The sequence below is a fragment of the Aquarana catesbeiana genome, linkage group LG05, assembly GCF_042186555.1.
Source record: "Aquarana catesbeiana isolate 2022-GZ linkage group LG05, ASM4218655v1, whole genome shotgun sequence".
Taxonomy (NCBI): Eukaryota; Metazoa; Chordata; class Amphibia; order Anura; family Ranidae; genus Aquarana; species Aquarana catesbeiana.
The window spans coordinates 498,262,381-498,287,310 of record NC_133328.1 but is presented as its reverse complement, the minus strand read 5'-3'; the positions used below and the strand labels follow the sequence as shown (position 1 = coordinate 498,287,310).

Below are 24,930 nucleotides of genomic sequence, written 5' to 3'. Positions count from 1 at the left end.
GAGGAGCTCTGGCATCTCCACAAGGTTCCTGCCATCTCTAGCGTCTCACTAGACTACCAAAAAATGGCCACCGTGACATCCACTAAACAAGCATGGCCGCCGGCCGGAGACCAGCCAGATCAGGGGAAAATGGCCTCCGTGATGTCATCGGACCACCCAAACATGGCCGCCGGCCGTTTGACATGCTGAAGCATGCTGCCAGGATTCTCTCTGTGCCTTCAACATCGCTTCACCCTCTGCAAGGGGACCCCCTTCCAAAAAGGTACTGTACTCCACCAGGCAGTGTGAACATTTAAGTGGACACCACAGTGCTCTCTGCACTGGGACCCCCAAACTGCACACTACCTCACACTGCACAGACATCAGGGCATGCACCTAGGGTCCTCCTGCACTGGAACCCCCCCATACCGCCAGGGCAGGACACACACACCCAGAAGGGGAATGGCGGGGGAGACCCCCAGGGGTCTCTGTTGTCTGCTCTGGGACTCCCACCAATCCGTGGGGGGAGGGGGAAGCCCAGTTTAACCAAAGGGACTTTAGGATGGGAGGAGGGATCCTGCTGGCAGGTCTGGCCATCCCTGGAGGGTACCCACATCCACCCCAAACCGCACAAAGGGGGGACTGTACTTACCGATCCATGGGGCGGCTGAACCTCCAGACAGAACTCCTTGCCACAGAAGTGGGGGCTGTCGGCCAAGGGAGCGCTGAGACTTGGACCAGCGCTAATTCATATGCGACCCTGCGAGACATTTAACTCGCGGGCCAGCCTCCATCCATTGAGGCTTTGTTGCGTTCGACCTAGCACGTAGCTGCGGTCTGCACATGCTCGCTGGCTGGACTGGTGAGACCACTGGATATAGATTATCCAGCCTGTTGCCAAGCCTGGCAGTTGATTGCAGATCTTCCAGGAGAAAATGCATGGAAAAAAGACAAAAAGTAAAATTTGCTAGGACCAAAAAATCCAAGCAAGGAGATAGGTCATTACTTCTGACTAAACCGAAAAAAACTGAATACCTAGAGCAGGGAGGGGGTTATATACTGACCGAGGACAGCCCATGGGTGTAGCCAGGTGTTTTTTGTTCTGCCTAGTCCTACTCCTGCAGAGGCGATATAACCCAATGGTCAAGATTAAGGAGGCACTGAACGAAAGAGAAAAGAAGACTACTGGGACTCTGTGATGAGACCAAGATAAATGTTTTTGGAACTGATGGCTTCAAAACTGTATGGCGTTGCAAAGGTGAGGAGTACAAAGAAAAATTGAGTTACTTACTGGTACTTACTGGTAACTGCTTTTCTGGGATATCTTCCAGGACGGCACACCTGAGAGATAACTGGTCCACCTGACAGGAAACACAATCAACACATGAGGTTAAAAGGCCCCTCCCTTCCCCCTGCACCTCAGTTCTCTCAAAGTAATAGGTTATCTGGGTGCCAGAGAGAAACTCTTCCCGTAGTACTTACACCAAACCAGGGGTGGGAAGTAGGCCTGCCGTCCTGGAAGATATCCCAGAAAAGCAGTTACCGGTAAGTAACTGTCAATTTTCTCTAGTCATCTTCCAGGACGGCACACCTGAGAGGATGGACAAAAAGTTCAAGGCCTACCTTAGGGTGGGACCACCGATTGTAAGACCTTCCTTCCAAACATCAGATCCTGAGACGATAGCAGTTCCACTCTATAGTGCTTCAAGAAGGTGTCCTGCTTTGCCCATGTGGCTGATAGATCTGTTCTATTGAGGCCCCAGCTCTTTCTGCCCAAGTGGCCGCCAAAGATCTTGTTGAATGGGCTTTAAGGTTAACTGGTACTGGGGAACCTGTTTGCTCATAAGCCATTCCTATGGTTTGTCTGATCCACCTAGCCACTGTAGATCTAGATGCCTGCACACCCTTTCTAGGGCCGTTAAATAGAACCAAAAGGTGACTCTACTTCGTGAAATCTTTCACTCTAAATATGTCAGCAAGCACCTCCTGACATCCAATAAATTACATTTCTTCTCTCCCTCGTTTTTCAGGTTTTCACAAAAGGAGGGCAAAATGATCTCTTGAGATCTATGAAACTGAGATGCGACCTTGGGAAGATATAGCGGGTCTTGCCTCAGCACCACTATCTTCCAGTACCAACAGAAAAGGCTTCCTTAATTGACAGGGCCTGCAGGTCGCTTACCCTTCTGGCTGTAGTGATGGCCAGTAAAAAGGCTAACTTAAGCGTCAAAAATTTTACTGAGATCTCCTGAGCTGGTTCAAAAGGTACTTTCGTCAACGCCTCCAGGACCAGCGTTAGATTCCATGGTGGGAATCTAATAATTTTTATGGGGGTTAACCTCTCCCTTGCTAGTAGAAATTTCTTAATCAGGGGCTCTAGCGCGAGCTTCTGGTCCAGAAATACAGACAGGGCTGCTATCTGTACCTTCAGGGTGTTCGGGGCAATCCCCTGATCCAACCCAGCTTGTAAGAATTCAAGTACCACTGGTACCGAAGGATTAGAAACCTCTCTATCCTGGCACCAGTGTGAGAAGAAATTCCAGATTCTTGAGCAGATCTTCCTAGTGAACGGTTTCCGGCTACCTAGGAGGGTCTCAATTACTCTATCGGAGCATCCCTTGTCTCTGAGAATCTCCCTCTCAAGAGCCATGCCGTCAACTTGAAGAACCCCAGGTCGGGGTGAAGGACTAGCCCTTTTAGAAGGAGATCCTGCCTGGGCGGGAGACGGAGTGGAGGAGAAAACCATTTTCTCAGAGTAGCAAACCATATCCTGTTTGGCCACCATGGGGCTATCAGGATCAGCTTGCACTCTGATTGGGCCAACCTCTGTAGAACCCAAGGTATTAAGGCTAGTGGAGGGAAAGCATATGCTAGGTGGCAACCCCAGTCCAGAGATAGAGCAGCCACCCTCTGTGATCCCCACTCTCTGGTGAGAGAGAAAAAACGCTCCACCATTCTGTTCCCTCTGTGTGCGAAAAGGTCCATCTCCAGAAATCCAAACCTCTGACCTATCTGGAGGAATATGTCCTGGTTTAATTCCCATTCCCCCTGGAGGATGGGCTGTTGGCTTAGGAATCTGCCACCACATTGGCGGCCCCCTTTATGTGGACCGCCGATATGGACTGAAGGTTTCCTTCATCCCAATTTAGAATATCCAAAGCTAGGTTCAGTAGCTTCCCGGACCTCTTGCCACCCTGACGGTTCAGATCAGAGACAGCTGTCACGTTGTCCGACAGGATTTGGACCTCTAGTCTCTGAATCCTGCCTCCGAAAGCCTTCAATGCCTGACCCACTGCAAGGAGCTCCCTGTGGTTGGAAGAGGCCCTTGCTTGGGTCGGGGTCCAGGATCCCTGTGCTTGGAGGTCCCCCAAGTGAGCGCCCCAACCTCAAGCGCTTGCATAGGTGGTAATCCTTATAGGGTTCCACTGGGCCCAGGGACGACCCAGCGTGAGCCTGTCCTGACCCAGCCACCAATTTAGGGAAGCCCTTACCCTTGCTGGAATGGATACCTTTCCGTCCAGCGACTCCCTCTTTCTGTCCCAGGAGGATAGTAGGAAGAACTGCAACTCCCTGGAATGGAGCTGAGCCCAGGCGGTCATCAAGCCTAGGACCCTCATAACCTGTCTGCGAGAGCAGGCCCTGGGTTCCGTTAGAGAGGAGGCTGCTGTTACCACTTTTAACACTTTTTCCTCTGGGAGAAAGAGTTTGAGCCCCTGAATCCACCAAGTATCCTAGGAAGGTTTTTATTTGGGATGGTACGAGAGATGATTTTTCCCGATTCACTATCCAGCCCAAGGTCTCCTAAGTGAGGATCACTCTGTCTAAGTCTACTCTCACTTGTTCTAGAGACTGCCCATAGAGCAGGAAATCGTCTAGATAGGGTATAAGTGATAACCGATGTAGGTAAGCTACCACCTCTGCCAGGACCTTTGTGAAAACTCTTGGGCTCGCAGTTAATCCAAAGAGAAGAGCTTGGAATTGCCAGTGTTGTATCCCTTTGCTCGTAAGGACTGCGATCCCCAACAGGGATTGGTGTTGCCGGGCAATTGGGACGTGGAGATACGCGTCCCTCAGATCTATTGTGGCCATAAAAGCATCCTTCAATAGATGCTTGCGCACAGTGTATATGCTCGCCATCCGAAAGCTCTTTTGACGCAAAAACCTGTTCAGCTTTCTGGAGGTTTAATATCAGGCGAAATTTCCCTGATGGTTTTTGGACAACAAAAACATGGGAGGAAAATCCCTTGTGGAGCTCTTCTGGTGGAATGGGGACGATCACCTCCTGGTTCGTCAATCCCTGCAAGTTTTTCATCAACCCTGCTGCCCTTAAAATATCCTTGGGGAGATGGGTCAAAATAAAGTTTTGCGGGGGAGGGGAGAGAAGTTCCAGCCGATATCCCTCTTTTAAATATATGGGGCTTTCGGAGATCTTCCTCCACTGAGGGACAAAGCGAGAAAGTCTCCCCCCTACCCTGACGCTGGCATCATTTTGACTGCTTGCTGGTGTCCTTAGGTCCAGAAAAGAGCAGGCCACCCTTCTGTCCGCTCTTTCCCTTCCCCCAACTTCTATTCGCGTCCTTCTTGGCCTTGAATTGGCCCTGGTTAGGGGGAGCATGAAAAAACTTTTTGCCTTTCTCTCTCCTGGCTTTTACTGGAAACTTTTTCCCTTTTTCCGCCAATCGTGATAAGACCTGATCCAAGCCAGGCCCAAAAAGCTGAGAACCCTCAAAAGGGCAACCCACAAAGCCGTGACCTGGACATATGGTCCACTTCCCACGATTTAACTCACACGGCCCTCCTTGCGGAGTTAAGGAGGGCCGCTGATTTAGCCGTGGTCCTAAGAGTTTCCGCTGTCGCATCTGCCAAGTATGCCACCTCCTTGCTTATTATCTCTAGAGAGTCTGTGACTTCTTTGGAATTACTCCCTCTAGCAACATGGCCAGAGAGCCTGCCCAGCCAAGCATCCACATTCCTTGCTACGCAGGCTGACGCCAAGGCAGAAGCCATGGCTGCCACATTGGCATCCCACGCTCTTCGCAGTAGCGTTTCAGCCCTTCTGTCCATTTGGTCTTTAATGTTAACTGAGTCCTCAAAAGACAAATCTGATTTTTTAGAGACCTGTGCATCTAATTTGGGGGTCTTGAAGAACTTATCTTCTTGTCCTCCCCAAAGGCAAACCTCCTCTTCCAAGTTTTGAGCTTAAGGACCTTTCTTTCCGGGTCCTTCCACTCTCTCAAAATTACCTCTTTCCGAGTTTGATGCACTGGGAATACCTTGGACTGAGGCTTACCCAATCCCCTGTACGGCACTGGGAATACCTTGGACTGAGGCTTAGCCAACCCCCTGTACATCCTATCCCGGGCTGTCACATGAAATGAAGGTTCTGGGATATCCTCAGAGGCATAGATTGCCCTGAGTAACTGCCCCATGTCCTCCAGGGGAAAAAGGTGTCTATTACGTCTATCCTGGCTCTCGGAGTCTGAGTTTTCCCCCTCCTCTAATGAGCATTCATCTGACTCCTCCTAATCCTCAAACTCATCTACTCCCGAAGTTAAAGAGGAGGGAGACCTCTGTGGGGTTCTCAGACTTCTGTCAGATGTACCCTCCTGAGAGGAAGTAACTTCTCTAGAGGACAGAGTTTCTCTGCCACTAGTGCTAGTCCCTTCTTTAGATGCTATAATCGTCTTCAGAGATCGGAGCGTAGAAAGCATCTCGGATTGTACTGTAAGGAAGTACCTCATAATCTGTGAGGTTTACTTTCCCGACAATTTATGTATGCATCTATAACAAAAAGGTTTTACATGATCTTGTGGGAGCTTTTCATTGCAATACCCACACCTTTTTGTTCTAGGGGGAGGAGGGTTTTTGCCCTTAGCCTTGTGGGCCCCTTGAGCAGATCTACTGGGTTCTAAGGACAAAAGACAAGACAGAACCCATACTTTAACAATCTGTACTCTTTCTCCTGCCCCCCCCCCCCGGGGGTGTAGGTAAGCCCCCTCTTAACCCACCTCCAGCCAAACAGAGGAAGACTCGCCACCCGTGGCCTGCTCCTGGGTTGTAGGCACCGCTGTGTCCTCCTCTCTTTCCATTCCTGGTCCCTGCTGGTTCCGTTCCAAGGAGCCCTGCTGCGAGGATCCAGGAGGAGAGAGGGGCTTGTGGGACCTCCGCCTGGCTCCACTGGTTTCTTATGGCCAGGATGCCGCCGATTGGCGCCATTTTGCTGGCCATAGTGTCTCCAGATCCGCCATTCCGGAGACCGGAAACAGAAGTGATGCCGCCCAGCAGCAGCACCATCTTTCTCCACCCGGTCAGAACGCTTACTCCTATCCCAGGAGTGTTTCCAGTGTTCCCTATGGAGCTGCAATTGTGGGAAACAGACGCCCTGGCCTGGACTCCAGCTGACCCTCCGGTTCCTTCAGCCCCCATGCACCTGGTCTGCATAGAAGGCAAGGGAGGAGGTATGTGCCCACATGAGCTCCGGGATACCCCTCTGTGCCCGGTAGGCTCCTTGCCGTGGAGTGCCTCCCCCCCGGCCATTGGGGCCCCCTAAGAAGGAAATGAGCCCTGGCTGGACCCGCAGCCTTCCCTGGCTTTGGCGTCCAGCTCCCGGGGGGGACAGTCCGCTACCAACTTCAGGTCTGACAAAATAAACGTTTCGCTGCCAGGAAACACAATCAAGAACTGAGGTGCAGGGGGAAGGGAGGGGCCTTTTAACCTCATGTTTTGATTGTGTTTCCTGTCAGGTGGACCAGCCATCTATCAGGTGTGCCGTCCTGGAAAATGACTAGAGAAAATGCATGGTGCCTACAGTGAAACAAGATGGTGGCAGTATCCTTCTGTGGGGCATGAGTGCTGCTGGTGTTGGGAGCTGCATTTCATTGATGGTATCATGAATTTACAGAATTCTCCGTGACCTTGGTTGTTGTGCACTTTTCCAACATGACAATGACCCAAAACACACATGTAAGGCCGCTGTTGCATTTCAGAAGAAGAACTGAGTGAAAGTTGAGCATTAGTCTCCATCCAGCATCCAGGCTCTAAAAGAGGTCGTTCTTGAATTGAAAAAGATAGATGTTGCAATAGGTCGCCAACTTGTTTATTCCATGCCTAGAAGATTGGTGCTGTCCTTCAAATCATGGAGGTCATACAAAATACTAGCTGTAGTAGTTTTAGATGTGGGGTGTATTCATTTGTACATCAACTAATTTGTGTAAAACTGAAGATTTTGTAATCTAAATTATATTATTAACCTTACTTTCATGTAATGGAGCTAAATAAATTGTTCTTGTGGTCATTGAGATATTGATTCAAATCCTACTTTTCAAAGGGGGTGTACTCATTTATGCTGAGCACTGTAGTATGGCTCGGCCCGCTCCTCACTAGATTGAAAGCAACAGGAGCCAATGGGGTGAGAGAGAGCTGCGCTGCTGCTATCTGGTAGAGCACTAGATCGAATTTGGGCTCAGGTAAGCATTTGGGGGGGACTAGGGGCTAATCATGGAAGGTTTTTAACCTAAATGCAGAGAATGCATTAAAGTAAAAACCTTTAGCCTTTACAACCACTTTAAAGCATTCTTTGTTAAATGAAAGGAGTTCATATTTCCATAATAGTGAATGCTGCACATATTTCGGTAACCCTTTCCCATTTGATACAAGGCAGAAAACGTCATCACAGTTGCACCTGACAAACTGTTTACTTTCCTCGCCCACTCCCTCTCTGTTATCAGCATAAAGAATGGACAATGTACAAGATAGAGGCATGACTCATAAACACCACGAGAGGTGACACGCTGTATGATGATGCTGTCAGCTGATATCGTTTAACATTTCCGGTCTTCAAACGACACTGACAACCTAATGATCACCCATCATGAAAAAATAAATAAATAAATACAAAGACTCAAGAATCTATCAACAAAATGCGTTTGCTTTCCAAAGGAACATTCCTCTAGTTTTTCTATTCCTAAGACATAATTTTATTTAAAATGGTGGATGCTACACACCATTAAGCATTAGGTAAATGCTTTAATGAGGAAGTATTAAGTTTTTTTTTTTTTTTTTTGCTTTCTTCTTACCTGCAAAGTAAAAGGCATAATGTGCAAGTATGCATCGCATACTTGCACATTATGCGACACTTACCTGCAAACGAAACCCTCGTCGTCTCTGCTGAAGCCCACATTCATCTTCGCCGGTATTCCTTCCGAGCTTTGTGACCATCCGGTGCCGCGTGACGTCACTCCCATGCATGCGTGCAGGAGCCGCCGGTCATGGCACAGGGCTCTGAAGAAACTACACGGGCGGCCGTTCCTTCAGAGCGCATTCCTTATTATAGGCTTACCTATAGGTACAAACATTAAGATGGAAGATTACTTCCTTTTTAAAAACGGAAATTTTGTTTTTATTCAGGGGGTGGGAGACAGCACCAAATGTGTTATGTGTATTGGTATGTATCCTATTGTAATATAAATCTTTCTGCAGTCTTTCCTTTACAGCAGCTGGATTACGCCCTGAGCAGCTGGCTTCCACTACTGTGAAAGTTAACGAAAGCGCTCACCTAAGTTGCACCAGCTGCTCACCCACTTCTGCTCTCTCCTCCATCCATAGAATTTGTCTCTGGATGCTTAGGATTAATCAGGATGAAGGAGCAACAGAGAGAACTTTGGACAACAGAATTGTCAGTCTCTGGGGATGGGGAGAAGTATTAACAGATTTAGATACACAAATTGAAGCCACACTCCAGCTTACACTTTTTAAGCAGTTACAGCAACAGTTTTTTTTTGGAACAAAGATTTTACATAAATGAAAAAAGCTGATCATTGTAAGCACCCCTGTCAATGTTTGTTCTGATGAATAACAGACTTACTGGCCAGATTACCAGGTGAAAGGAAAGGGAAGGGAAGCCAAAAAATAAAAATGTATGCAGCCACCACATTTAAGAACTGATAATCTGTAATATAATAAATATTTGCTTTTGGGTTTAAAATATCTTTAAGATCAAATAATAAACAAACGGACAAATGTCTTGTTTAGTTTTTTGTTTTTATATGAGGGCACTTTTTATACCTTTATAATATGGGGACAATTTTATATATTTATATATATTATACACTTTTTTTGGTATAATTAAATCCTATGTGGTAAATGCATGGTTGAAAATTGTGATGTATGAATAATGTGTGGAGCAGAAATGTAATTTCATTGTGATTTTACAATGACAATAAATCTTATCTATCTTATCATATAATAAAGTAAAGTAGAAAATAAAGTAAAAAAAACAAAAAAAAAAAACAATACTTTGTACGGCTTGTACTTGGGGCCACATTTCCCTGTGCAATTTAATTTATATTACTGCTGTGAAATCTGTATGCTGTTACTATTGTGTGCACCTAAACTTGTTTGAAAAGAACTACATGATTAAAAATAAATGAGGTTTGAATGTAAACGGCTCATTCTGTGTTCTTTTTGAAAACTCCTTAAACGCCTGCCTCACCTCATATTGTTGTATAGTATTCATATATCTGTATGAAGAATCAACAGAGGGAGTTAGCCCCAGAGTATCCAGCCAATTTGGCCATATAGACATACATTTCCTTGGGGAGTAGCAATCTTGGTAGGTTCGTTTTTCACATATTAGGGTGGAGTTCACATGTTCAATCCATTGCTGTCTGGTGGTGGTATGAGGTGAGCCATCATTTCATGAGCAACGTAAAGAAACTTTGCCAGTGCAATATGACTTACTGGAGTAAATAGTTCCTTGTCATATCCTTGCCCAGAAGGCCCCCTGGGTCTTGTGGAATAATAATAATAGTAGTATTAAATAACAATGATATAGTATTATTAATATCGTTACACTATCTGAATAGTTTTGTACATTGCCAGAACATGTGTATTAACCACTTGACCTCCAGAAGGTTTACCCCCCTTCATGGCCAGGCCATTTTTTGCAATGCGGCACAGTGTTAATTTAACTGATAATTGCGTGGTCATGCAACGGTGTACCCAAATAAAATGGTTGTCCTTTTTTTCCCCACAAATAGAACTCTCTTTTGATGGTATTTGATCACCTCTGCATTTATTTGCGCTATAAACAAAAACAAAAAAATAGACCGACAATTTAAAAAAAAAATATATAATTTTTTACTTTCGGCGTGAATTTAGGCCAATATGTATTGTGCTACATATTTTTGGTAAAAAAATCTCAATAAGCGTATATAGATTGTAGATGCTATAAATTTTGCACAAACCAAACTATTTGATAGTTTTATTTATTTTACCAGTAATGGTGGCAATCAGTGACTAGCGGGACTACGATATTGTGGCGGCCAATCGGACACTGACACTTGACACTTTTTGGGGACCAGTGACACTAAAACAGTGATCAGTACTAAAATATGCATGGTCACTGTACTAATGACACTGGCTGGCAAGGGGTTAACCTCAGGGGCAATCAACGGGTTAACTGTGTGCCTAGCCAGTGTTTTACTACAGTGTGTAAGGTGCTTTTACTAGGGGAATAGATGGAATTTATTTCCTGCTTTGCAGGGACACAAATTCCATCCCTTCCCACCTGTCAGAACGGCGATCATAGGCAGATCACCGTTCTGTCTCTCTGCCTAACGATCAGCGGGTGCCAGAGGACATCAAGTACTGCGCACCCGCCAATCAGATTCCGCTGTGTGTAATCACAGCGGAAGCAAGCCCCCTACATTGAAGTGTCAGATTACATATATACATGTGATCTGGCGCACAGGTGCTGCACTCTAGCAGTAAAACTACTATAGGGCGGACCGGAAGCAGTTAAATCACTCACCTCTCCATTGCTCTTGGGACACAGGGGGGAGGAATCCCTCCTGCCCCATCTAAACAACTGAGCGGGAGTCCAGTATGCTTGATGCAAAAGAAATAGCCAAGAACGTTTCTGGGAAGAGAATAAAAAAAAAAAAAAAAAAAAAATGAGGAGGTAAGGATGCCAAAATCACCTCCCACATCTCGCCCTTTATCTCCCTTATATCTACGTCCCATTTAGTTCTACAGGGTAACTGAACAAAGTCCTGTGTAAGAATCAAAAGACCTGAACATATACAAGAAATCATGCCTTTCTTGGTTCCAGCCACTATTTTCTTAACCACTTGAGCCCCGGACCATTATGCTGCCTAAGGACCAGAGGTCTTTTTCCAATTTGGCACTGCGTCGCTTTAACTGCTAATTGCGCGGTCATGCAATGCTGTACCCAAACGAAATTTGCGTCCTTTTCTTCCCACAAATAGAGCTTTCTTTTGATGGTATTTGATCACCTCTGCGGTTTTTATTTTTTGCGCTATAAACGGAAAAAGACCGAAAATTTTGAAAAAAAATGATATTTTCTACTTTTTGTTATAAAAAAAATCCAATAAACTAAATTTTAGTCATACATTTAGGCCAAAATGTATTTGGCCACATGTCTTTGGTAAAAAAAATGTCAATAAGCGTATATTTATTGGTTTGCGCAAAAGTTATAGCGTCTACAAACTAGGGTACATTTTCTGGAATTTACACAGCTTTTAGTTTATGACTGCCTATGTCATTTCTTGAGGTGCTAAAATGGCAGGGCAGTACAAAACCCCCCCAAATGACCCCATTTTGGAAAGTAGACACCCCAAGGAAATTGCTGAGAGGCATGTTGAACCCATTGAATATTTATTTTTTTTGTCCCAAGTGATTGAAAAATGACAAAAAAAAAAAAAATATTTACAAAAAGTCGTCACTAAATGATATATTGCTCACACAGGCCATGGGCCTATGTGGAATTGCACCCCAAAATACATTTAGCTGCTTCTCCTGAGTATGGGGATACCACATGTGTGGGACTTTTTGGGAGCCTAGCCGCGTACGGGGCCCCGAAAACCAATCACCGCCTTCAGGATTTCTAAGGGTGTAAATTTTTGCTTTCACTCTTCACTGCCTATCACAGTTTCGGAGGCCATGGAATGCCCAGGTGGCACAAAACCCCCCAAAATGACCCCATTTTGGAAAGTAGACACCCCAAGCTATTTGCTGAGAGGCATATTGAGTCCATGGAATATTTTATATTTTGACACAAGTTGCGGGAAAGTGACACTTTTTTTTTTTTTTTTTTTTTTTTCCATAAAGTTGTCACTAAATGATATATTGCTCACACAGGCCATGGGCATATGTGGAATTGCACCCCAAAATACATTTAGCTGCTTCTCCTGAGTATGGGGATACCACATGTGTGGGACTTTTTGGGAGCCTAGCCGCGTACTGGACCCCGAAAACCAATCACTGCCTTCAGGATTTCTAAGGGTGAAAATTTTTGATTTCACTCTTTACTGCCTATCACAGTTTCGGAGGCCATGGAATGCCCAGGTGGCACAAACCCCCCCCAAATGACCCCATTTTGGAAAGTAGACACCCCAAGCTATTTGCTGAAAGGCATGGTGAGTATTTTGCAGCTCTCATTTGTTTTTGAAAATGAAGAAAGACAAGAAAAAACATTTTTTTTTTTTCTTTTTTCAATTTTCAAAACTTTGTGACAAAAAGTGAGGTCTGCAAAATACTCACTATACCTCTCAGCAAATAGCTTGGGGTGTCTACTTTCCAAAATGGGGTCATTTGGGGGGGTTTTGTGCCACCTGGGCATTCCATGGCCTCCGAAACTGTGATAGGCAGTGAAGAGTGAAATCAAAAATTCACGCCCTTAGAAAGCCTGAAGGCGGTGCTTGGTTTTCGGGGTCCCGTACGCAGCTAGGCTCCCAAAAAGTCTCACACATGTGGTATCCCCATACTCAGGAGAAGCAGCAGAATGTATTTTGGGGTGTAATTTCACATATTTCCATGGCATGTTTGAGCAATATATCATTTAGTGACAACTTTGTGCAAAAAAAAAAAAAAAAAAAAATTTGTCTCTTTCCCGCAACTTGTGTCGCAATATAAAATATTCCATGGACTCGACATGCCTCTCAGCAAATAGCTTGGGGTGTCTACTTTCCAAAATGGGGTCATTTGGGGGGGTTTTGAACTGTCCTGGCATTTTATGCACAACATTTAGAAGCTTATGTCACACATCACCCACTCTTCTAACCACTTGAAGACAAAGCCCTTTCTGACACTTATTGTTTACATGAAAAAGTTTTTTTTTTTTGCAAAAAAATTACTTTGAACCCCCAAACATTATATATTTTTTTAAAGCAAATGCCCTACAGATTAAAATGGTGGGTGTTTCATTTTTTTTTTTCACACAGTAATTGCGCAGCGATTTTTCAAACGCATTTTTTGGGGAAAAAACACACTTTTTTTAATTTTAATGCACTAAAACATGCTATATTGCCCAAATGTTTGATGAAATAAAAAAGATGATCTTAGGCCGAGTACATGGATACCAAACATGACATGCTTTAAAATTGCGCACAAACGTGCAGTGGCAACAAAATAAATACATGTTTAAAAGCCTTCAAAAGCCTTTACAGGTTACCACTTTAGATTTACAGAGGAGGTCTACTGGAAAAATTACTGCACTCGATCTGGCCTTCGCGGTGATACCTCACATGCATGGTGCAATTGCTGTTTATGTTTGACGACAGACCGCCGCTTGCGTTCGCCTTAGCGCGAGAGCAGGGGGCGACAGGGGTGTTTTTTTTTTTTTGTTTTTTTTTTCTTTATTATTTTTTTGCTTTTTTAATCTTACTTTTAAACTGTTCCTTTCATATTTTTTTTTTTAATCATTTTTATTGTTATCTCGGGGAATGTAAATATCCCCTATGATAGCAATAGGTAGTGACAGGTACTCTTTTTTGAAAAAATTGTGGTCTATTAGACCCTAGATCTCTCCTCTGCCCTCAAAGCATCTGACCACACCAAGATCGGTGTGATAAAATGCTTCCCCAATTTCCCAATGGCGCTATTTACATCCGGCGAAATCTAAGTCATGAAATACTCGTAGCTTCCGGTTTCTTAGGCCATAGAGATGTTTGGAGCCACTCTGGTCTCTGATCAGCTCTATGGTCAGCTGGCTGAATCACCGGCTGCATTCTCAGGTTCCCTGTTGAGACAGGAGAGCCAGAGAAAAACACGGAAGACGGTGGGGGGGGGGGGGCATTCCCTCCCACGGCTTGTAAAAGCAGTCTAGAGGCTAATTAGCCGCTAGGATTGCTTTTACATGAAAGCCGACCGCTGGCTGAAAAGAATGATACCAAGATGATACCGAAACCTGCAGGCATCATTCTGGTATAACCACTCAAAGTCGTGAATGGCGTACCTGAAGACAAAAAAATGGTTAACAATGGTTAACAATAAAGCACAGTAAAGTGTAAATAATTACACACCTGAAAAACAAACATGATAAAACATAATAACAATAACAATAACAATAAAACATTGCAGAATAGAATACAGTAAAAAAGAGCAGAACAATAGAGAGAGAGAATAGAGAGAGAGAGAACAATAAAACAACAACTATTTTTTTTTATTTCATATTTTTTTTTTTTTTTACACTTTTTTTGTAACTAACTTTTATAACGGTAACCGGTTCCAGGTTCGGGTCTCTCAAAATGCGATGGCATCTTGGGAGACCCTGTGAAAGTGTGCCTAGTCTGTGCAATGCTGTACCCTACGCTAATACTCAACTAGTGAATGGTAGCGTTCAAAACATTCACCAATGCAAAGACCAGGATTGTCAGGACAGGAGGGACAATAATAGCGGGTGTCACGCCTATATCCGCGCTTGCTGCAGACACGACATCTTTTTTGGGGGGTTCGTTGGGTAGGGGTACTCGGGAGGACATAAAAATGCCTCTCATGCAGCCGACTGCATTTGGTTGGGGATGTGAATGGGGGAAGTACGGGCGCTGCAGAAGCGGTGGGTTCCCAATTAGGATTGGCGAATGCAGCAGGAAGGGCACTATGGGCACGATGGGCCTGTGTTTGTCTTTTTGGTGGCAGCGGGACACTACTTGTGCTTGCCACCTCACCAGCTTCAACTGCACTTATGGGACTCGCCACGTCACCACGTGTTACTGCAGTGCTGGTTTGACTACGACCGGGGTGTACTAGGCCGCTGGCGCTTGCCAGTTCACCAAAACGCTACCAAAAAACGTTAGCGATCGCAGGGATCAGGCCTGACTCTGCGAACGCTGCAGTTATGCGTTTAGTGTTTTGTAAGTGTCAGTGATCGATCGATACTGCACTTGGGTGGGCTGGGCCGGGCCGGGCGGAGGGGCAAAACGCAGGTGCTAGCAGGTATCTGGGCTGATCCCGCTAACACTGCGTTTTTGGGAACCCTAAACTGCTGGTGACGCTAGTATAGATCTGATCGGATCAGATATTGATGCGATCAGATACTATACCACTAAGGGAGGTGTACGGTGCGTGCGTGGGTGTTAGCGGTACTGGCGCTAATCTGACGCTGCCTGGGGCTGGTGCTTGCCAGTTCACCAAAACGCTACAAAAAAAACTGTTAGCGATCGCAGGGATCAGGCCTGACTCTGCGAACGCTGCAGTTATGCGTTTAGTGTTTTGTAAGTGTCAGTGATCGATCGATACTGTACTTGGGTGGGCTGGGCTGGGCCGGGGCGGAGGGGCAAAACGCAGGTGCTAGCAGGTATCTGGGCTGATTCCGCTAACACTGCGTTTTTGGGAACCCTAAACTGCTGGGGACGCTAGTATAGATCTGATCGGATCAGATATTGATCCGTTCAGATACTATACCACTAAGGGAGGCGTATGCTGCGTGCGTGGGTGTTAGCGGTACTGGCGCTAACCTGACGCCTGGGGCTGGTGCTTGCCAGTTCACCAAAATGCTACCAAAAAAACTGTTAGCGATTGCAGGGATCAGGCCTGACTCTGCGAACGCTGCAGTTATGCGTTTAGTGTTTTGTAAGTGACAGTGATCGATCGATACTGCACTTGGGTGGGCTGGGCGGAGGCACAAAACGCAGGTGCTAGCAGGTATCTGGGCTGATCCCGCTAACACTGCGTTTTTGGGAACCCTAAACTGCTGGGGACGCTAGTATAGATCTGATCAGATATTGATCCGATCAGATACTATACCACTAAGGGAGGCGTATGCTGCATGCGTGGGTGTTAGCGGTACTGGCGCTAATCTGACGCTGCCTGGGGCGACGCATATCACCGCCGGGCGATCAGGGGGCTAAACCTTTATTTGGTAATAAACGGCGGGTGCCCTGACACTATAAAAAATAAACGAACTAACCAGCGTCATCCGTAACGGTTATACGGTGATCAGTGGTGAAAGGGTTAACTAGGGGGCAATCAAGGGGTTAAAACATTTATTAGGTAGTATATGGGGGTCCCTGACGCTATAAAACGCTGACGGCGAACCTAAATATTTACCTCACTAACTAGCGTCACCAGCGACACTAATACAGCGATCAGAAAAATGATCGCTTAGTGACACTGGTGACAGGGGGTGATCAAGGGGTTAAAACTTTATTAGGGGGGGTTAGGGGGGTACCCTAGACCTAAAGGGGGGTAATACTCACTGTCCCAACACTGTAACTGTCACAAACTGACACTATGCAGTAATCAGAAAAAAAAAAAAAAAAACTGCTGGTGTCAGTTTGTGACAGGGGGGGGGGGTGATTGGGGGGGGATCGGGGGGCGATCGGGGGGGGATCGGGGTGTTTTGTGTGCCTGGCATGTTCTACTGTGTGTGTGTGTGTTGGTGCACTCACATAGATGTCTTCTCTCCTCGGGCCGGAACGGAAAATACCGACCCGAGGGGAGATGACATCACTTCCTTTGCTGCTGTTTAGCATACAGCAGCAAAGGAGTGTTTTCATTGGCCGGCGGCGATCGCGAGGGGGGGGCCACGAACGGATGGTCTCCCCCTCATCACCGATCGCCGCTGGACAAAAGACGACCGCCTCGGGCACCGGGGGGGGGTCCGATCGGACCCCCCACCCGCGGAAGGCAAATCACGTACCCTGTACGTGATTTTGCCTGTCCGTGCCACTTTGCCGACGTACATCGGCGTGAGGCGGTCGTCAAGTGGTTAATCAGTCGTAGCTCCTCAAGAGTTAGGTTGTAATGGAGTGCCTGAACCTAATGCACATGGTGTAGTTGTAGATACCAAAAAAACTGCCCTCGCAGGATTTTAAGACATATTTACTGAAAGAAAATACAACCGCAATTCCAAAAAAGTTGGGTCGCTGAGTAAAATCTACATAAGAATAGAATGCAATGATTTGCCAATCTCATAAACCCATATTTTATTAACAGTAGAAAACATAAAACATTTCAAATGTTTAAACTGAGTAAATGTATAATTCTTAAGAAAATAAAGGTAATTTTGAAATTGATGGCAGCAACACGTCTGAAAAAAGTTGGGCCAGAGCAACAAAAAAACTGCTAAAGTGGTACGAAGAAGGAAGTACTGGAAAAACATTTTGCAACTAATCCGGTTACTTAGCAATGGATCAGTAGCAGGAATGGGTATAAAAGAGCATCTTAGCAAGTCAGAGTGCCTCAGAAGTAAAGATGGGCAGAGGTTCACCAATCGCTGAAAAGCAGGGTCTCAAAACTGTCGAACAATTTAAGAATAATGTTCCTTAACGTAAAATTACAAAGACTTTAACCACTTCCATACAGGGCATTTTCACCCCCTTCCTGCCCAAGCCAATTTTCAGCTTTCAGCACTGTCGCACTTTGAATAACAATTGTGCGGTCATACAACACTGTACACAAATGACATTTTTATCATTTTTTTCCCCACAAATAGAGCTTTCTTTTGGTGGTATTTGATCACCTCTGCGGTTTTTATTTCTTGCGCCAAAAAAAAAACAAGAGTGACAAGTTTGAAAAAAACACAATTTTTTTTACTTTTTGCTATAATAAATATCCAATTTTTTTTTTTTTTAAACAAATTTTTTCCTCAGTTTAGGCCGATATGTATTCTTCTACATATTTTTGGTAAAAAATATCGCAATAAGCCTAAATTTATTGGTTTGCGCAAAAGTTATAGCGTCTACAAAATAAGGGGATAGATTTATAGCATTTTTATTTTTTTTTTATTTTTTTTACTAGTAATGGCGGCGATCTGCGTTTTTTAATCGTGACTGCGGCGGACACTTTTGACACATTTTTGGGACCATTCACATTTATACAGCTATCCGTGCTATAAAAATGCATTGATTACTGTATAAATGTGACTGGCAATGAAGGGGTTAACCAGGAGGGGGCGCTGTAGGGTTAATCGTGTTGCTAGGGAGTGATTCTAACTGTGGGGGGAGGGGACTCACAAGGGGAGGAGACCGATTGGTGTTCCTCTGTACAAGGAGCACACCATCGGTCTCCTCCCATCTGACAGGACGTGGATCTGTGTGTTTACACACACAGATCCACGGTCCTGCTCGGTTACCGGGCAATCGCGGGTGCCTGGTGGACATCACGGCCGCCAGGCACGCGCACCGAGACCCGAGTGACACGGCGCATGCGTGCGCCTCCTGGGGGACCTGGAAGGGCCGCCGTCATATGACGGCAGACCAGGATAACAGCTGCACCGTCCCGCCGTCATATGACGGTGGGCGGGCAGCAAGTGGTTAAATACATCATCATCATCTACAGTACATAATATTTAGAGAATGTGGAGAAATCTCTGCGCAGAGTGGACAAGGCCGAAAAGCAATATTGTATATCCATAAACATTAGGCGCTTAGACATCACTGCATGATTCTGTGATCAAAATAACTGCATGTGCTCAGGAATGCTTTAAAAAAAAAATCAGTCTATGAACACAGTTTACCGTGCTATCCAAAAATGCAAGTTAAATCTGTATCATGCAAAGAAGTAGCCATATCTGAACATGATCCAGAAATGGCATCTCTGAAAAACTGTTCTGTGGTCAGAAGAATAGAAATGTAACATTCTTTTTCCCAATCAAGGTCGCCACATCCTCAGGACTTACAGTTGTGCTTTTTTACATACCCTGGCAGAATTTATGATTTCTTGGCCATTTTTCAGAGAATATGAATGATAAAACAAAAACTTTTCTTTCATTCATTGTTAGTGTTTAGCTGAAGCCATTTATTACCAATCATTTTTTTTCCCTCTTTTTAAATCATAATCACAACAGAAACTACCCAAATGACCCTGATCAAAAGTTACATACCCTGGTGATTTTGGCCTGATAACATGCACACAAGTTGACACAAAGGGGTTTGAAGGGCTATTAAAGGCAACCATCCTTACCTGTGATCTGTTTGCTTGTAATTGGTGTGTGTGTGTATAAGCCCAGGTTCACACTGAGCTGCGGGAAAAAAGCTGTGTGAGTTCAGCTGAACTCGCACGATTTCACTCCCGCATGTCAGTCCCGTCAGTATGTTGCACTGACGTTTCTGGATTCTGAGTCATAGGGAAAGCAAAAGAATTGTCAAATGATCTGCGGGAAAAGGTAGTTGAACTGTATAAAACAGGAAAGGGATATAAAAAGATATCCAAGGAATTGAGAATGCCAATCAGCAGTGTTCAAACTCTAATCAAGAAGTGGAAAATTAAGGGTTCTGTTGAAACCAAACCACGGTCAGGTAGACCAACTAGACGTTCAACTACAACTGCCAGGAAAATTGATCGTGATGCAAAGAAAAACCCACAAATAAATTCAGGTGAAATACAGGACTCTCTGAAAACATGTGGCGTGGCTGTTTCCACATGCACAATAGGGAGGCACTTGAAGAAAGATGGGCTGCATGGTTGAGTCGCCAAAAGAAAGCCATTACTATGCAAATGCCACAAAGTATCCCATTTACAATACGCCAAACAGCACAGAGACAAGCCTCAAACCTTCTGGCACAAAGTCATTTGGAGTGATGAGACCAAAATTGAGCTTTTTGACCACAACCATAAACACTTCATTTGGTGGATTGCTGATGTTTTGGGGATGTGTGGGCTACAAAAGGCACAGGAAGTTTGGTAAAAACTGATGGCAAGATGAATGCAGTATGTTATCAAAAAATACTGGAGGAACATTTGCATTCATCAGCCAGGAAGCTGTGCATGGGACGTACTTGGACATTCCAACATGACAATGATCCAAAACACAAGGCCAAGTCGACCTGTCATTGGCTACAGCAGAATAAAGGGAAGGTTCTGGAGTGGCCATCTCAGTCTCCTGACCTCAATATCATTGAGCCCCTCTGGGGAGATCTCAAATGTGCAGTGCAGGACAGCCCAAGAATTTACAGGAACTGGATGCTTTTTTCCAAGAGGAATGGGCAGCTTTATTATCTGAGAAGATAAAGAGCCTCATCCATAAATACCACAAAAGACTTCAAGCTGTCATTGATGTTAAAAGGGCAATACAAGGTATTAAGAACTGGGGTATGTAAACTTTTGATCAGTGTCATTTGGGTAGTTTCTGTTGTCATTAGGATTTAAAAAGAGTAAACACAGTTGATTCATAATAAATGGCTTCCGCCAAACACTAACCATGAGTGAAAGAAAAGGCAATCATCAGTTGTTAAGGAGCGGGTCCGCCACGTCCTTAACAACCGATGACTATTCAGCTGTCAGTGGGATCCCCCTTCCCTGCAGTGGCCCCACCCCCTTCCACACCGGTCACACCCCTCCTCCTTAGCTCCATTTGTTGCATCCTCCGGGTGATGTGCTTCTCCTCCTCGGGTCCCTCTGCGGGCGGCTGCCAGGTGACTGATCTGCCTGGTGAGTAGTGTGTCCTGCACTGAGCCAGGCTTTGCTTCTCCCCATCTCTGATGACTTTCCCTAAGTGTGTCAGCTGCTGCCGAACTACTTAGAGGGGGGGGGAGGTATGCTGGGTGTTGTAGTGCAGTGATTGGCAGCTGTGGAGTTCCCAAAACATTAACCCCCTCCCCACCCTAAACAATAACCCCCTCCCCACCTCTCCACCCTAAACAATAACAACCCTCCCCACCCTAAATAACCCCCTCCCCGCCTCTTCACCCTAAATAGCCCCCTCCCCACCCTAAACAATATCCCCCTTCCCGCCTCTCCACCCTAAACAATAACCCCCCCCCCCCCCCGCCTCTCCACCCTAAACAATAACACCCCTCCCTGCCTCTCCACCCTAAACAATAACACCCTTTCCCGCCTCTCCACCAAAAAAAGTTAAAGGTATCGTGTTAAATAAATAAATAAATTCTGTATCGGTTATTGGTATCGGCAAGTACTTGAGGAAAACTATCAGTACTCGTACTCAGTCATAAAAAACTGGTATCGGTGCAACCCTAAAAAAATGTCATATTTACAAAAGATACCTTGGGCCTAGACATAAAATGCTCATCTGCAGCTATTCTAATTGCTACAGTTTCACTATTGTTCCTGCTGTGCATTATCACAACAGAGAAAATTTTCTAACTTGTATTTTGATTCAGCATTTAGAAATATTTGTCAATATTTTGACCTTGATTATAGAAATCATAAATCATTGCCAGTTACAAGAAAAATACATTCATTCTACAATTTCTTCCTAACACAAGCAGGCCCTATCCTTTAATACAGAGGCAGTGAAAAGCCACTACTTCAGCTGTCTGTCAAGAAGTATTGCAAGGAGAAACCTGGTGACAGTGGGCTGCACGAGCCATGTTTAAGTGATTATTCTACAGGAAACCAGAAGCTGAAATGAAAGCCTAATATGCTCACAGACTGCAAATTCATGCAGTAAAAACAGCTAGTTCATAAACCAAATATGACAAGAGAATTTTTGTCCAAAAAAAAAAAAAAAGGAATGTAACTGCTTCACTTCTAAGATAACTGACAAGATAAGTTTTTGGGGGACAATAATAAATGCAGAAATTTTTGCAGACATAATGTGCATTTATTATTTTTTCCCGCAGGAGCCTGCAAAGGATTGCATCCGTGATCAGTGGATAACAGGAGAAATGTCAGGCTCTCGCAGACAAGGCCTACAGCTTTTAGCCTGTACCTCTGTGAGAGCGCCAGGTTTGTAAGCTGCAGTGTTTCGTGAATGAATCATTGAAAACTACAAGACGGGACTCTAATTCACAGGTCACTGTGAATGAATGCCGCAGCTGTCGTTTTCAAAAAGTGACAGAGGGTGCAGGGAGGGGGGGGGGGATTGCTGGAGCATGTTACACATTACACTTTATATATGGGTGTAACATGCTCCAAAAGGTGAACTTAGACTTTAAGATACCCGACAAAGTGAAGACTACACCCATCAAAGCGCATTAATGAAAAAGCTGCATTGCCTGCAAGAGTGGATAAACACTTTGTTACAGTATTCTTTTAGATATGTATTTATTTTATTTAACTTATTGCAGGTATTTATATAGTGCTGACATTTACATACATTTTTGTACTCTATGGCACAATGTTGAAAGGCTATCAAACTGATCCTGCAACTTCAACAGTTTAAATCACTGACCAGAAAGTAGCAGCCAAATCAAGATTGACTTCACTAACTGCAAGCTTGTTCTAGGTTAGAGCCCTTTCACACTGGGGCGGTTTGCAGGCGTTATTGCGTTAAAAATACCGCCTGCAAACCGACTCAAAACAGCCGCAGCTGTTTGTTCAGTGTGAAAGCCCGAGGGCTTTCACACTGAAGCGGTGCGCTGGCAGGAGAAGAAAAAAACTCCTGCCAGCCGCATCTTTGTATTCACCGCTCCTAAACCGCTCCTGCCCATTGAAATCAATGGGGCAGCGCAGCAATAGCCGCGCTATAGGAGCGGTTTTAACCCTTTTTCGTCCGCCAGCGGGGGTTAAAACCGCACCGCTAGCGGCCGAATACTGCTGGTAAAGCAGCGCTAAAAATAGCGCTGTTTTACCGCCGACGCCCCCTACCGCCCCAGTGTGAAAGCAGCCTTAGTGAATTAGCAAGTACAGAAAACTGACAAAGCAGGTGGAAAGCATTGGCAGTCCTGGCATTGCCCCCATTTTAAAACACAGAATCACTGCAGGCAACAAGGGAAATAACTCAGCAAACTGAAAATACTTTCAGGGAAACACTGCAACTGTGCTTTAACCTCCACCTAGCTCCAGTAAAGCTGAGTGAGGCAGGAGCTTCTTGTCACACAATTCCATTTTTTTGTGTGAGTGAAAGAATACTGAAGGTGAAATTGTCAATACCACCATGGTGAAAAACTGGTGTTTTCTAAAACCAGTAATGAGGTGTTTTCTTAAGAGGTCTGCATGGTGTCCTATAGCCATGGATTAAAAGCAGAAATGCTAATCAGCACCAAACAACTATTATATTGTAATACCCTATTAAAGGCTCTTTCGTTCATTTTAAAAGGTTGCCCCAAGGCGTCCTTAGCTAATTCCTACTAAGTTTTTAATTTTTTTTTTTTTTACTTTACCCAGTCTATTTGGTGTGGTAGGTTTTGATTCTTAACAGACTAGTTTGGTTGTTTTTGGCAATGCAGTCTGACCACCAGTAATATTAAGCACACATTTTGCAGGTTGGTAGTGAGTCAACTGTGATACCATATAGCACATATTGTCTTCTTTATTAGAGATCCATTGGTTATCTATACAGCTACAACAGCACCTACACAAATAACAATATGTAGAACTTGCCTAAAACATTATAGGTTGCTGTAAAAAAAATACTGGTAATTATTGAAAGCAGTTTTTATAGTTTCAAAGTGTATCTTGTCACTGTTCCCTGACCAGATGCTTGCAGCACATTATGAATGCTGGCCCTAACTGGCTGCTCACAGGTTAGGTGAGTTTTAATTAGAGGTCAACCGATATATCGGCTGATATTTGGCGTTTTTTACTTAATCGGCATGGGCCAATTGTGCTGATAAAAAAGGCCGATTATAACTTCACTGTGAGTTGCAAATGACTTCTGTAATAGAAGTCAATGCAAGTTGCCTGAAGTTTTCTCTGAAGAGACTTCTCACCTCCTCTGGGCAGCCTGCCAAATCTGAAAAGAAGATACATTGTATCTCTTCTTGGTTCTTTTATCAATGAGCTGAACTCCATGTGGAGGAGTTCTCAGTTTAACCATTTAAAGACTAAATCTTTTCTGACACTTGTTGCTTAGAGGTAAAAATCCTGTATTTTCTGCTAGAAAATCACTTAGAACCCCCAAACATTATATATATATATATTTTTAGCAGAGACCCTAGGGAATAAAATAGCGGTTGTTGCAATATTTTATGTCACACTGTATTTGCGCAGCGGTCTTTCAAGCGCAATTTTTTTTTTAAAAATACACTAATGAATTAAAAAAAAACTAAGCAGTAAAGTTAGCCCATTTTTTTTTTGTCCAAAAATTTTGATTACCTGTTTTTGTGTATTTAATATTTACGATATAGTTTTTTTTTTGTTATCTAAATTATACATACAAGTGAACTGATTGGAGGTTTGTTTTGTTTAATAAATGTTTAAATGTAAAAAATTTTCTGTATCACTTATTACTTAAGGTTGCTTTCACACTGGAGCGGGCATGCGTTGACAGTAAAACGCTGCTAGTTTTAGCAGCGCTTTACCGTCATTTTAGCGGGGCTATTCGGCTGCTAGCGGGGCGCTTATAACCCAGCTAGCGGCCGAGGAAGGGGTTAAATGCGCCCCTGAAGCGCCGCTGCCGAAACACTTTGCAAGCGCTTCGACAGCGGTGCACATTCATTTCAATGGGCAGGAGTGGTGGAGCAGCGGTATACACCGCTCCAAAGATGCCGCTTTCAGGACTTTCTTTTAACATCCTGCCAGCGCATCGCCTCAGTGTGAAAGCACTCAGGATATCACACTGAGACTGCAGGGGAGCCGTTTTGCAGGCACTTAACAGGCGCTTTTTTTAGCCCAAAAGCTCCTGAAAAACGCCCCAGTGTGAAAGGGGTCTAACTGTTAGATTTTATGAGATGAAGGGAAAAAAAAGAAAAAAAATCGGCCAAATATATCGGCCCAAAAAAATCGGCATCATATATCGGCCCTCGGCTACCCCGATTTCTAAATATCGGCATCGGCCAGAGAAAAACCCATATCGGTCGACCTCTAGTT

The 24,930-nt window shown here is 44.6% G+C and overlaps 1 protein-coding gene across 2 annotated transcripts in view; it reads right to left on the bottom strand.

Moving 5' to 3' along the window:
• The window catches only part of SPIDR (scaffold protein involved in DNA repair), a 1,065,859-nt gene that overhangs the window by 757,040 nt on the left and 283,889 nt on the right, over positions 1-24,930 (bottom strand). The window contains exon 6 of one of the 2 annotated variants that reach the window (XM_073631564.1): positions 10,790-10,897. The exons of the other annotated variant lie outside the window; for it this stretch is intronic. Within the exon in view, the coding sequence (XP_073487665.1) occupies positions 10,790-10,897 (108 nt within the window). The remainder of the gene's footprint in view (positions 1-10,789; positions 10,898-24,930) is intronic. 2 annotated transcript variants of the gene reach the window in all.